We start from the raw sequence: 14,247 nt of genomic DNA, 5'->3' as shown, positions 1-14,247 counted from the left end.
TCTGCTATTGCAAGTGCACCAAAAGATACTAAAAATGACATCATTCACCAGGTAGATAACATTGAAAAAGAAAAGGCAGATTGTGAGGGAGAGGTGATACATGAGAAGCCCATCGTGATTAAAGGTGACCCAGAGTGTAAAGAAACTGACAAATCAGTCCCACCTGATCTCAAAGAAGCAGGAGTTAATGTTAATGCTGATCAGTTGCCCAGCAATACAGAGTCATCTCAAGCTAAGTCTATGTTTGGTTTTATATCAGCACAGAGTGATGCAGGAAAATCTCTTGGATCCCTGTTGTCATCGGCACCATCACTTGCTTCATCATTGTCTCAAACAGAAGGAGGCAGTGGTCTGATTGCAGGGTTAAAAACCCTTTCTGGAGGCATATTTCAAGAGGAAAAATCTAATGGTGAAAAACAAGGGCCACCCACCACTTCATTATTTGGGGCAAATAAAAGTTTTCCTTGGAAGGCAGAGCCACCAAAGCCCCAAGCTGTTCCAGTTATCACTTCTCAACCCCAAACTAACAACAGTTCAAGAAGTGGTGAAACTGTACAAAAGATTGAAACAACTGAAGCCCAAAAAACTGAACCGGTAGGTTCCACAGATGATATAGCAACTCCCCAGATTTACATCTCCACTCCTGAAGTAGATCCTTCAGCACCCCTGACCCCAAAGGAGAAGGAAAGGCTTGTAGAAATACACCCCTCTGCAGGTCCTAACTCTGGAGTGCAGCTGGACAACCAGTCCAAGAGGGATCTGTTGAATACAAAAAGGCTAGTAAAAGCATAATAAATGGCACCCTCCCTCCCCCTACCATTTATGATGCATTGGGAGTTTGGGAAAAATGTCCTTCTTGTTCAGCTCTGCAGTCCATTTTCACTAGTTTAGTTATTTTATGTCTGTGTGTGTGTGTGTTCGTTTGATATGGGCATATTGTGTTTAGTATCTGTAATTTCATGTGTCATTTTAAAACAGAATTCCATAACAGTATTTTCATATTTACTTATCTGTGCCCAGTTTAGCAGTGAATGTACACAACCAAATGTTACTATATGATATATATCATTCCTCCCTACCACTCTCAAAGAGAGCTTCAATTTTGCACATGAATTTGCAGCGTATTCAAACTTTAGAAATTTATTTTGTAGTCCCTATTATTCTGCACTTGTAGTCCCTATTATTTTGCACTAGATTAATGTAAATGCAGATGTTTATAGAATTAATTTCTTTATTAGCATGTAAAGGCATGATTATGGGCTCAAATATACATACACTTGTAACATTGTAGGGTCTTTACTCTCCAATATTAAGTGCCTTGAGGCAACTGTTGTTGTAAATTGGGCTATATAAATAAAATGGAATTAAGTGAATTGCTTACAGCATTATACATTTTTTTTTTTTGTTTAATCCTGGAATTCTGCTTTGATATGAACACCTTAATCCATCTGGCAAATGGTTTACAACTACATGTATGTAGTAATCAGAGTTCATAAATCCATTTTGGTCTTTTAAAATAAAACTATAAAATATTCAGAAATACTTTAAAAAAAAAAAAAAAACTGTTTCACCATTTTGAATATTTTCTTCACTCCTCTTTCACCAATGTAGTCCAGTGGAAAGTAGTCGCTTTGGGTCATCAGGAAACCTTAGCCAGACCAGCTCCCAGCTTAGTGAGACTGGCCACGAGAGCACTGGAGGGTCAGAAATGGAGGAGTCCTTCCACTCCTTCCATAGTACTGGTTTTCACCCTTCTACTAATGGGCAGCCACGCACAAATAGTCATCCCGCCACCAATGGACATTCTGCAGTCAGTGAGCGGGAGACAGATAGGCTGTCCCCTGAAGTAGGACATGGCTTGAAAACTGATGCTCCAGCAGAGAGAGGATCCCCTAAACTCCAAAGGTACATTTTTGCTTAGAAATTAACTTTGTGTGATATAATGAAAATTCTTGGGAGCTGAGAGATTTCCTCTAATGCTTAAATCTGTGTAACCTAGATTCCATGATGATGGACCACCATTACCCTTTTCCCAGTCCAGACTCAATTGGATGAAGGCCATCACTAAAGTCAGAGTTCAACTCCGGGAGGTAGGCGCTGTTTAACTTCAGTTCCTCCACCAGTGTTATCTGTTATCAACCTTTCCAGTCCAGTCCAGTTTTCTTCTTGTTCCTGTCCTACACACACAGATATACATTTGCATACACATACATTGATAACACAGTGCTTTGAAACTGGTTGAGTTTAACCTCTCTGAATGTTTAAGCAGATGCACTAAAATGTACTAAAGGGACATTGCTTCTCAGAATTTGGTGTCTCATCAAAGGCACCCTACAAATCCTCTACAAAACCTTACGAATATCTCTGCCTTCTCTCTGTTCTGTTTACATCATTCTCTGACTTTGCTCCATCTTACTAAGTCTTAGTCCTGTTTGGTTTTAAGTTTCTCTCTTCACATGGTACTCACAGTTGTGAGGCTGAAGAATACTGTTGATTTATGACAGTCACTCACTGCACAAGGAACCTATAGTTGTACTAATGGGTGGTTTGCTCACAGTTCTTCCTTTGTTCCGCTGCCAAGGATATCTGCTGTTGTCATGTTATATTGTCTGCACTAAATGTACCATAAAATGGTCTAGTGGTTCACACATTCGTTTTTTATGTGAAAGGTTGCTGGTTTGATTCTAGCTGGAGACACAAATCCACTTTGGGTAGGGCATCCAGCAGAAAAACTCTGCCATATCAAGCATGCGGAGTTACCTGCTATGGTGACCCCCTGTGGCAAGGGAGCAGCTGAAGCTATCTTTCTGTTGTGTGCACTAAGCCTTTGATCCTTTGATAACCGCAAATGTCTAGGGTTTTTCTTTTCCATATCACATGTTGGTATACTGTATATTTTTTTAGACAAGGGTAGTTTACACCAAGTGCAAGGTCATGATCTGTATAATTTGTAGCCTACGTCTTTTTTGACACATCAAATGACCTTTGTTAAAAAGGCAATCGTGGCATTACTTTGGTCTTTAATATGTCATCTCTGCCCTTTTGTTTTCTGAATCAACAGTTTTGTAACCTAATATTGGTCTAATCTCCATTAGTATTTCTGAAGAATTTGCATTTAGATATTGAATTTAATCAGTTAAGACCAGTGAGAGAGACTGAGCTTTAGCGTGTGCGCATAATGACAGTGTAAGAATTTCTTTGTCATAACTGTATTTCCCTTTGACTAAGCCTTCAACAGCATAGCAATGAAGGAGTAGGGCATATAGCCCTTGCATGGCACCGTTATAATGATGGCTTCTGTGGAGTGGTTGAAATGAACATGAACTATAAATGACCGATTGAAGACACGAGTATAAATCAAGACTAAAAGCAGTGTAAGTGCCATTTATTAAACGATGTAAGGAAATACTTAACACAAAGCTGCTGAAAAAGACTGTAATTAATTGATTGTTAATCGAGTCAAGTCTTCAAGTAGTGTCACAGTGACCAGCATAATATGGATGTTAGATTTGATACTAAACACCCTCACATGCTTGTTTAATTTCAAAGAAAAGATTGAAACAGATTGAACATATTATCCTTCCTCTTTATACGTTTCCATTTAGGCACTGAGGGCAGGGAAAGTAGTGGTGCTGATGTGTTTAGTTTCAGTAATTTAAGTTTTCAAAACAATACATTTTGACAGATGACAATTTACACTGGATGTGGTCTGTTGAAAGCTGGTAGATGTAGAACCTCAGATTAGCTTTGCACTGGAATACTCTGCCAGAGGACAGAGAGAGAGAGAGCGCAGTGAAAGCATGCAAGAGGGTGGGAGGGGAGATAGGGATGGCTACTTAACTGAGGGTGAACTGCTGTGTGATCGTGGTCTACTTGTGTTGTGCTGGCTGTGTCAGTTGTAGAAATCAGGAATAACGGACTATATTTTTAGGGCCCGAGCACGAACTGTGCGAAGGCCCTATTGTAATTGCTTCGTTTATTATTATTATTATTTTTTTTTTTTTTTTTTTTTTATTATTCAGGCAAATGAATTGGCTTTTTGGGGGCTTTATCATATTCAAAAACTCATGAAACTTTGCACATGCGTCACACCTGGTGAAAATTTAAGTATTTTAATGGGCTCGGGCAAGGGCGCGCCCAAATGGCTCGCTAGCGCCCCCTAAACTGGAGCCCCACCGCTGTGTTTCACGTACATGAATGAAACTTCATACACATGTATATCATGTCCAGGCGCACAAAAAATCCTCTTGGAGCCATGCCCTAAACCCAACAGGAAGTCCGCCATTTTGAATTAATTATGCAAATTTGGCGATTTGCAGCCCTCACACTTTTTCTAATAACTCAGAGGTTTTAGACGTTATCATCTTCATATTTGGTTTGTCTAACCTACACCCCCAGGGGAATCTAAATCTCGAAAATGGTGAGTTTTTGCCAAGGGGGAGGGGTCCTTATGCCCCTTTGAACTTTGATCATTCGCCATGAAATTTTGATTGCCTCTCATTCATACCTACATGATCCAATGTGCATCAAACTTCTCCAGTAGGATGAGGGTGCCCCCCTGAACACATACATATGACAATATTTAATATCAGTCGCAGCGCCACCTAGTGGGAACAGGAAATGTCATATTTTACACTTGGAGGTCCAGCTCCAAGGTGGTTTAGCAGAACCATCTCAAATTTCACCTGGAAAGCCTTAAGAAGTTGGACTTACTGTGTTTTCAAAACTGTGAGTTTTTGACAAAAGGGCGTGCCCCTTATGGGACGGCAAAGTTCGATGATTCGCCATGAACACAAAAATGGCTGTAACTCAAAGCCAACTTGCCCAATCTGGCTCAAACTTCAGTGGTGTGATAAGCATGCTGCCCTGAACACACTCATATGCATAAAGTCCATAAACGTTAGAGCGCCGCCTACTGGCAGCTCGGAATATCTTAAAATAGCAAGTTTTTTGAGTAGCCCCGGAGCTACGTTTTATCTACATGTATGAAAATGTACATGCTCATGTAACATACTAAGACGTACAAAAAAGTCTCTTGGACCCATACCCTAAACCCTACAGGAAGTCGGCCATCTTCAATTGAAGGTGTCAATTTTTGCGATTTCCACGCCTGCTATTTGAACGAACTTGTCCTAGGGCATTTCACCCAGTGACACCAAATTGGCTCCAGATCATCTACACAAGTAGCCCATCAAAAGTTATTCAGGGTTTTGTAGAATATTGAACGGTGTTGCCATGGCAACCCTCTGAATTTGGACTTTTTTCAATTTCAAATTCACAGAGATTCTAAACATCAGCCCCTGGGCTGTGCTTTCTCTATGTACCTGAAAATGTGCCTGCTGATGTAAAATGCTAACATCTACAAAAAAGTCTCTTGGACTGATAGCCGAAACCCAACAGGAAGTCAGCCACGTTCACTTTAAAGTGTCATTTTTGCAGCATTTTTCGCCTTTTTCAGGCCTTTTTGCCTCAACTCCTCCTAGGGCATTTGACCCAGTGAGACCAAAATGGCTCCAGATCATCCACACAAGTAGCCCATCAAAAGATATTCATGGTTTTGTAGAATATTGAACGGTGTTGCCGTAGCAACCCTCTGAATTTGGACTTTTTTTCCATTTCAGGCCCAGATAGGTTCTAAACATCAGCCCCAGGGCAGTGCTTGGTCTGTGTACCTGAAATCGTGCATGCTGAAGTAACATCCTAACACGTACAAAAAAGTCTCTTGGACCGATAGCCGAAATCCAACAGGAAGCCTGACATGTTCTAATTAAGGTGTCATTTTTGCAGCATTTTTCACATTTTTCAGGCCTGCTATTTCAATCATCTTCTACTACAGCTTTTCATCCAGTCACACCAAAATGGCTCCAGATCATCTACACAAGTAGCCCATCAAAAGATATTCATGGTTTTGTAGAATATTGAATGCTGTTGCCGTAGCAACCCTCTGAATGTGGGATTTTACTCATAAACCACAGTACACCAAATTGTTATATCTCTGACATACATTGTCCCATGTGCCTCAAACTTCACAGGCTTAATGGGAGGGTAAGGGAGACTGGACACACCCATCTATCACCTTTGTTTCACACTCATAACGCCACCTAGTGGCAACAGGAAATCAGAAGTACGCTAATAATATTCATCCTATGATCATTGCAATTTATTTGATGGCTGCAGGCATTACATAGACCATTGTGATACTTTCATTAGTGGGCACTCACCGATGCCACCTAGTGGAAGCGGGAGAGGAACGACGCGAAGTACGGCTAGCCTGCTGAGCTGTCAGCAGCCGGGTGAGCCCGCTACTCTCTCGTCTGCGAGAACCTCCGAGCGCGGCTCGGCTGGAGCGTGCCACGGGTCGACGCGCGGCTTGGCTGGAGCGCGCCACGGGTCGACGCGCGCCGGGTGCGAGGGCCCGCTCATCGCCGCTTGCGGCTTTAATTATTCAGGCAAATGAATTGGCTTTTTGGGGGCTTTATCATATTCAAAAACTCATGAAACTTTGCACATGCGTCACACCTGGTGAAAATTTAAGTATTTTAATGGGCTCGGGCAAGGGCGCGCCCAAATGGCTCGCTAGCGCCCCCTAAACTGGAGCCCCACCGCTGTGTTTCACGTACATGAATGAAACTTCATACACATGTATATCATGTCCAGGCGCACAAAAAATCCTCTGGGAGCCATGCCCTAAACCCAACAGGAAGTCCGCCATTTTGAATTAATTATGCAAATTTGGCGATTTGCAGCCCTCACACTTTTTCTAATAACTCAGAGGTTTTAGACGTTATCATCTTCATATTTGGTTTGTCTAACCTACACCCCCAGGGGAATCTAAATCTCGAAAATGGTGAGTTTTTGCCAAGGGGGAGGGGTCCTTATGCCCCTTTGAACTTTGATCATTCGCCATGAAATTTTGATTGCCTCTCATTCATACCTACATGATCCAATGTGCATCAAACTTCTCCAGTAGGATGAGGGTGCCCCCCTGAACACATACATATGACAATATTTAATATCAGTCGCAGCGCCACCTAGTGGGAACAGGAAATGTCATATTTTACACTTGGAGGTCCAGCTCCAAGGTGGTTTAGCAGAACCATCTCAAATTTCACCTGGAAAGCCTTAAGAAGTTGGACTTACTGTGTTTTCAAAACTGTGACTTTTTGACAAAAGGGCGTGACCCTTATGGGACGGCAAAGTTCGATGATTCGCCATGAACACAAAAATGGCTGTAACTCAAAGCCAACTTTCCCAATCTGGCTCAAACTTCAGTGGTGTGATAAGCATGCTGCCCTGAACACACTCATATGCATAAAGTCCATAAACGTTAGAGCGCCGCCTAGTGGCAGCTCGGAATATCTTAAAATAGCATGTTTTTTGAGTAGCCCCGGAGCTACGTTTTATCTACATGTATGAAAATGTACAGGCTCATGTAACATCCTAAGACGTACAAAAAAGTCTCTTGGACCCATACCCCAAACCCTACAGGAAGTCAGCCATCTTCAATTGAAGGTGTCAATTTTTGCGATTTCCACGCCTGCTATTTGAACGAACTCGTCCTAGGGCATTTCACCCACTGACACCAAATTGGCTCCAGATCATCTACACAAGTAGCCCATCAAATATTGTGGAAATCTTTACAAAATATTAAACGGCCTTGTCACACCAGGCCATTAAATTTGGCCTTTGTTTTTCTCCCTCACCACCAAAATTGTTTGTGCACTTGTTCGCACATGCTTTGTCTGATCAGGCTGAAAATTTAATCACTCATGTACACACCCAGGCTGAATCCATAACTACAGATTCAAGACTGTAGGCGCAATAGCGCCCCCTACAGAAGCAAATGAAAATTTGTATGACCGTCCACAGAATTAGTTTTGCTCTGAAATACATGAAATATCTTTCACCATTCCTTACAAAATCCTCATCTATTTGATAAGCCTCCTGCCCTGAACACATTGATATGCATAAAGTCCATAAACGTTAGAGCGCCCCCTACTGGCAGCTTTAAATATCATAATATACCATGTTTTTTAGCTAGCCCCTGAGTTACATTTTATCTACAGCTCTGAAATTTTGCACACTCATGTAACATCCTAAGACATACAAAAAAGTCTCTTGGAGCCATACTCCAAACCCTACAGGAAGTCCAGCATCTTCAATTGAAAGTGTCAATTTTTGCCATTTTCAGGCCTGCTATTTGAATGAACTCCTCCTAGGGCATTTCACCCAGTGAGACCAAATTGGCTCCACATCATCTAGACAAACAGCCCATCAAAAAAGTCAATCAGACCCATGCCCTATTTTGCATGCTGGAGCCGTGACCACACCCCCAAATATTCCATTGCGTCTATGCCGAGAGCAAAAGATACCTTTTCCTATAAAAGAATTCAACTTTCTAGAGACCCATCACGATCACAAAACCTCCGAGTGCGGCACGGGTCGACGAGCGCCACAGGTCGACGCGCGCGGAGTGCGAGGGCCCGATATCACCGCTTGCGGTTTTAATTTTTCTTGAAGTTGAACCAAAATGGTTTGATTGACACTGAGCAATATTCAATAATACAACTGGGGAAACATTTTCATAACCAACAGGGAATTGTCATTATCGAGCTCCTGGTCAACCCTTTGGATTTAGTCAGTCTTACAAAATGGTATCTACAGGTTATTCTTTCTTTCATATAAGGTAAGGTTTATTTTTTATATATATATTTCTGTTAAACACATGTGTATTTTGATTAATGATATATATTATATAAGTTATTGTGTGGAAGGTGTTGTAGTAGTATAGTACAGAGATATAGGACCATGCTTTGCCAGTAATGTGTCGAATGTCAATAAAACATCTCTTCTTTCAGTACTCAATTGATCTGAAGTTTAAACCAAATATCACTCTTTGATGAGAAGCCATCTAATGCAAACTCTTCTTCTTGTTGCTCTTCGTCTCCTTCTAAATGAAAGCCATGGGCCAGTTAGTATGGATAGAAAAAGAGAGTGATTACTGCAGGTTGACTCATTTGGAAGAGCAGCCCCTCAATTTTTATAATTTTTTTCTTAACCTGGGCTGTGAGTTAATTAATAACATCTCACATTTATTTCACTATGGTTGCCTGTTTAAAAACAGTCATCAGAAGTGTTTCTAAAAACTAACATAATTTATTGTTTGTAAATCAAATATCAAGTTTTCCTTATTTTTATTTTGTAGACTAAAAGATCACCAGAATGACAGAACATTTATAAATGTAATTTTAATGTGAAGCACAATGCTGCCAGTTAATTTTAGATAGGGTGATTCCATTCAGCTGATAAGGTCATCAGCTTATTTTCATTTTCAGAGTTGTGATTGAAACATTCAGTTCTGATTGGATGATTATACTTTGCTGGCAACTAAACATTTATCAGGGTAGCACACACCTTCAGTGTTTAAGTGCTTATTGGAGACCTCAAGTGCGGGGGTGGGTTAATGTAGTAAGCAATTAGACTATATAATCTCTGGATTGCTTACTTATTTACCTAATAGAATAGGGAATTCAGTTTCCTAAAACTTAGCTAAGGCATATATAAGATATGCAATCTTATTATGGTGTAAAATAAAAGCTATTGTAAAACATAGTCCTCAGAAATTAGCATACTTTAATCTGAGGCCGTTCCAATTACTATATTGTGTAGCAATTTTGTAAAATATGTAATTTTGTTGTAATTTAATATTTTAGAAGCTAAGGTTTGCTAAGGCTTCAATCAGATAGTTAGTCAAAGAGATAACGCCATAAAAAGAGACAAATGTGAATTTTATAATTCTTAAAAGAAGCATTAAGAAGCCTCAAAAGAATTGCATAGTAGTATATCTGTAGTACTTATAAATCCTGCCTTGTCCAAATTCAAGTCTTAAGTTTGTGTTCCAGATGGTAGCAAAGTAGGCTGATTAACAGAACTTGACCTTGGAACCATTGCAAGATCTTCCAAATTTTTGATAATTTGGTAATTATCTCAGTAGGGTTGCTCAGTGGATGAAGACAGTATCACAGAGCTATGTAAAATGTATTCTGTGAATAAATTAATGCCATCACCAGATTTATGTTAGAGTTGGGAAATTCAGTTGTTATTCCAGTGTGTACCAGTGGATCAGAGCTATTAAGCCACGCAGCTGGTAAGGGTGTGTAAGAATGGCATGGCCTCAGAAGAGAGAATTGACCTGTCATCTAATTACTGTGCTGTCTTTCTAAAGCATCCTAATTACAGAGCTCTAAGCAGCTGCATGGCGTTCATACTGGAAGTTGCCACTCTGACTGAGTCTTGGTTAAAACAATGTCTATCCAACATTTGTACTGAGAGTAGTGTATCTCATAGTGGTATTCCATGTGTGCTCAAATGCATTCAACCATCTCTTTCACCCAGAAGGTAAAGCAGCTTTCTGTCCTATGTTTAAAAGAAATGCATTATTGTGCATGGTCTCAGTTAGAACTCCACTCTGATCTGGTCTAGAGGTCATAAAAAGGTAAACACACATTTCATTTATCTGAGTGTTTCACTTCACGAGTTTAATAAAAATGAAAGATAAATTTAATAAATGCAGAAATTACTTTCTCATTCTGGGGAATAAAAAAAAACATTCAGTTTACATCCAAAATCACTATTTTCAAAATGTGTCTACTTTACTGTTAATGCCTTTCTTATACTTGTGTATACTTGTTCATTTATGCAGCTATACCCCAGGTAATTGTCTGAAGTAAGATGAGTTAATAGTTCCAAAGTTTGATCATGTTTAGCTATAATTTAATAGTCGAGATGTGACCGATGTAAAACATGGGTTTTTATAGCTTTTTCAACAAAATAACTTACTTGCAGATACTTGCTCATATGCAGGTTAAGATGCTGGCATACTTGACCTATCTTAAGGAGGAGGAGTCACAGAGGCAGTGTTTTGTCCATGTGTGGGAACAGTTGATCACAAGTGCCACTTCTCAGGGATGTTCCCCAGAGGACACCTTAGTGGAGAGGATGAAGCCCATGAATCTGAGCCAATTCCACTCTCCCCCAAGAAGCGAGATCTACGAGATCTGCAGAAGAAAAAATCGCAGCTCCCCAGTGTGGGGCAAAGCCTGTGTAAAAAGCTGCAGAAGTGCCTACAGGGGCCAGAAGATAATCCCTTTCATGACCAGTCATTAGTCAACAAAACCATCACAAAAGCTAACCTCACCACATCTGAAAAAGACAGAAATTCTGATTGCCAACATGGCAGTAGAGTTGTGGAGGATTCCATCCCCAGGCTCCTTGAAAGGATCAGAAATGAGGAAGGAAAGGAGAAGATGCAGGATGAGGAAGGAGAACATAGTAACATAGTAGAGCATATCCTGAAAGAGCTGAAAGGCATCAATAAGATCCAAGAGGAAATTTCTGACCTGAGGCAGTATCTAACATCTGTGCGAGGCTCAGTGGATGAAGTGTCTTGTTGTGTTGATGCAGTGCTCAGTGAAATAGGTGAGCTATATTCTGGGGCTTCAGCTGTAACACATCCTAGCCCTGTTTCTCAAACACCTCACACCAGGCATGGAAGTCTGGATAGACAGAACGCAATCTCCTCTCCTCATGTGAGCGACCCCAGTCCTCTCTTGGATCGCAAAGATTATGGAAGAGATTCAGGATATGTATCATCGCATAGATCCCCTAAACAGTGGCATGATGATCAAGCCACTCGAAGATCAGTCCATCAAACAGATCAAGAGTACTCAGAGCAGAGCTCAGACATGCACTTGCCTGACCTCTGCTACCTGGAGCTTCATTGTGGCCACAACTACCAAAGTACTAGTTCTTTGTCATCATGTCAGAGCTCCAACTGTCCAGAGGCAGGCTTTGTTCCTGGTGACACAGAGTATGGCAGATGGCCATCTGTTGATATTCAGCACAGTATTAGTGGAGAAGGAGGCTGGAGTGAAGAGGATCTCTCCTCTTGTGCAAACAGTGGAGAAGAGCTAGAGAACTTTTTAGGTGTTTGGAACAGATGTGCAACAGAAGACACACAAGGTAGCACATCAGGTCATTCTTCTCATAACAGCTCTGAACATCTCTCATTGTTGTTTGGAAGCCATTATAATTCACCTTCAAGTTCTTCCAGTCAGGTGGATTGGAGGCCTCTGAGACAGCAAGTTGAGGGAGAAAACCTGGAGTGTGACTGTGCTGCAAACTGTCCATTTTCACGTAGTTCTGGATACCACACCACAGATGCCTGCGCAAATGAACATGAGAGTGGGCCCTCTAGGAGCCTGAGCTGTTCCACTGTGTTGTTGACAGACTGTGATGATGGTTACCTAGAGCCTCATTCACCATGTGATGACTGTCCATCATCTGGGGACACTCTTGATCTGGGTTCTGTCGAAAGTTTGGACAGGGAGTGGACAGATCACAGTATTTCCAGGGAGGATTTAGGAGAGACTTTATCAGTGGAGTCTTCTGAAATAGATTCTGAGAACACACCCAGGACTGCTGACGTAGGTTTTGATGCAACAAGTTTTAGCAAGGCTGTACTCACCGTCAGGTCAGCTTTGAAAGGGGCTTTCAAAAAGTTGGAAGGATCAAATACTGAAGATGAAAAAGATGATAGTGAATCTGAGGCATTGCCGCCCCTAGCTAGACAAATCTCTGAACCTAAGGATGAGCAGAGCAGTGTAGGTTATACAGAGAGAAAGGTTAGCCTGACGGAGAATTATCCTCACTTTGCCACTCTGAAGGAGGACAGTGAGTCTTCAGTCTACATGGATTGTCTTGAGATGCATGAGAATCTATCATGCTCCCTTCAAGTATCTCCACATAAAGCAAGCCCCTCTCCTGGCACTCAAACAGAGTATCACTCTGTAGAGGTGTCACAAGGAAAAGGAGAATCAACAGATGAGGAAATGTCCAACTTTGACCTAACACCAGACCACTGTCCTGCAAAGCAGGGTGAAAGTCCACTGGGTCCAGTTTGTAACCCAGATGAGGTGCGCTTAAGTCCCATAAAGGAAAACCATATTCTTTATGAAGAAAATCAAGGCAGGCTGACTGATGCCGGTCACAGAGAACGTATAGAGAATTTCCGACGTATTCTGAGGGAAAAGAGGCAAACCCATCATAGACTGTCCAGATCGGCACAGGGATCCCATGGTTCTCAAGGATCCCAGGGATCCCAAGGATCTCAATCTCAAGACGAGTTTATATCAGGTATTTTTCAGTAATTTTATTTGTTCAATTTGTATTTTAACAGTGATCTAATGCATTTCATATAGTTATATAATTGTAATGTCGAAACTGTCGTTTATTTGTGAGTGATTCCCTGATTTGTGGTCTATCTTAGGTGCTGTGCTTTCTGAGTGTGCTGTGTGTGTTTGCTCATTTACAGCTATTTAGCCTGATTTAAAATACTCTCATTTTTTTTTCTTTGCAGACTATTGGAGAGAAGATAATCAGGTTCTTGAACAATATTAGCTTCATATATTTTATTTATTTATTTTTTATTGTTGTGGGATAATTGTGTTCATCCCCCCACATAATACCTTTCTTGCTTTTTTTTTGTCAACAAAAATGCTCCGTTTCCAAAGCTTATTGCACTGAATACACATTATATACTGTATTATATGTGCAGATTTGTAATATTTGATCAGAAAGCATTTTTGTTATTCTGGTAAGACATTTGTTTCATATTCTGTTATGTAATAGTTTATCAGGGGCTTTTTGTAGCTTTCCAATGTTTGCGGTATTAGTTTTTGTGCTGTTGCTTTATGTTTCCCCCCATAATGTTTTCAAATACTACAATATCTATCTATTAGAGCAAACCCCAGAGGGAACCCTACTGTCAACTCACAAATGAGTGATGGTTATATTTTTAATGTGCATGTGTAGTTTCCCAGACAAAATTTTGCCATTAATGCTTTTGTCCTATTTGGAACTAAAATGCATTATGAGGGTTTGCATCTGCATATTGTAATCTTGATCAACAGTTTCATTTCACATAATATATAATTAAAGAGTTCATTTTAGCCTGTCTTTTAAAGACTTATCTTTTTTTTTTTTTTGACTTTGCATGTTCTGTGACATCAGAGAGGTGAAACTCAACCAAGTCCGTTTCCATGAACCCCTCCTCCTCTCATGACATAGTCCTTTATGTCAGCCTTTGTAAGCCACCAGCCTAAATTCTCACATTTGAATACTTTCAAATACTTTCAGGTTCGAGATGTCGAACCCAGTACTCGACAGGCGTGGGTCAAAGCAGGGTAA

General features: G+C 40.7%; 1 protein-coding gene across 1 annotated transcript in view; it reads left to right on the top strand.

Annotated features, from left to right (window-relative positions):
- unc13bb (unc-13 homolog Bb (C. elegans)) overlaps window positions 1–14,247 on the top strand; it is a 76,850-nt gene that overhangs the window by 43,312 nt on the left and 19,291 nt on the right. Inside the window, exons 10-12 of the mRNA XM_030742976.1 lie at window positions 1,612–1,905; window positions 2,000–2,090; window positions 14,197–14,243. Of these exons, the coding sequence (XP_030598836.1) occupies window positions 1,612–1,905; window positions 2,000–2,090; window positions 14,197–14,243 (432 nt within the window). The remainder of the gene's footprint in view (window positions 1–1,611; window positions 1,906–1,999; window positions 2,091–14,196; window positions 14,244–14,247) is intronic.

This window comes from Archocentrus centrarchus, chromosome 12 (assembly GCF_007364275.1).
Source record: "Archocentrus centrarchus isolate MPI-CPG fArcCen1 chromosome 12, fArcCen1, whole genome shotgun sequence".
Classification (NCBI taxonomy): Eukaryota; Metazoa; Chordata; class Actinopteri; order Cichliformes; family Cichlidae; genus Archocentrus; species Archocentrus centrarchus.
This window is presented reverse-complemented; position numbering and strand designations above follow the sequence as displayed.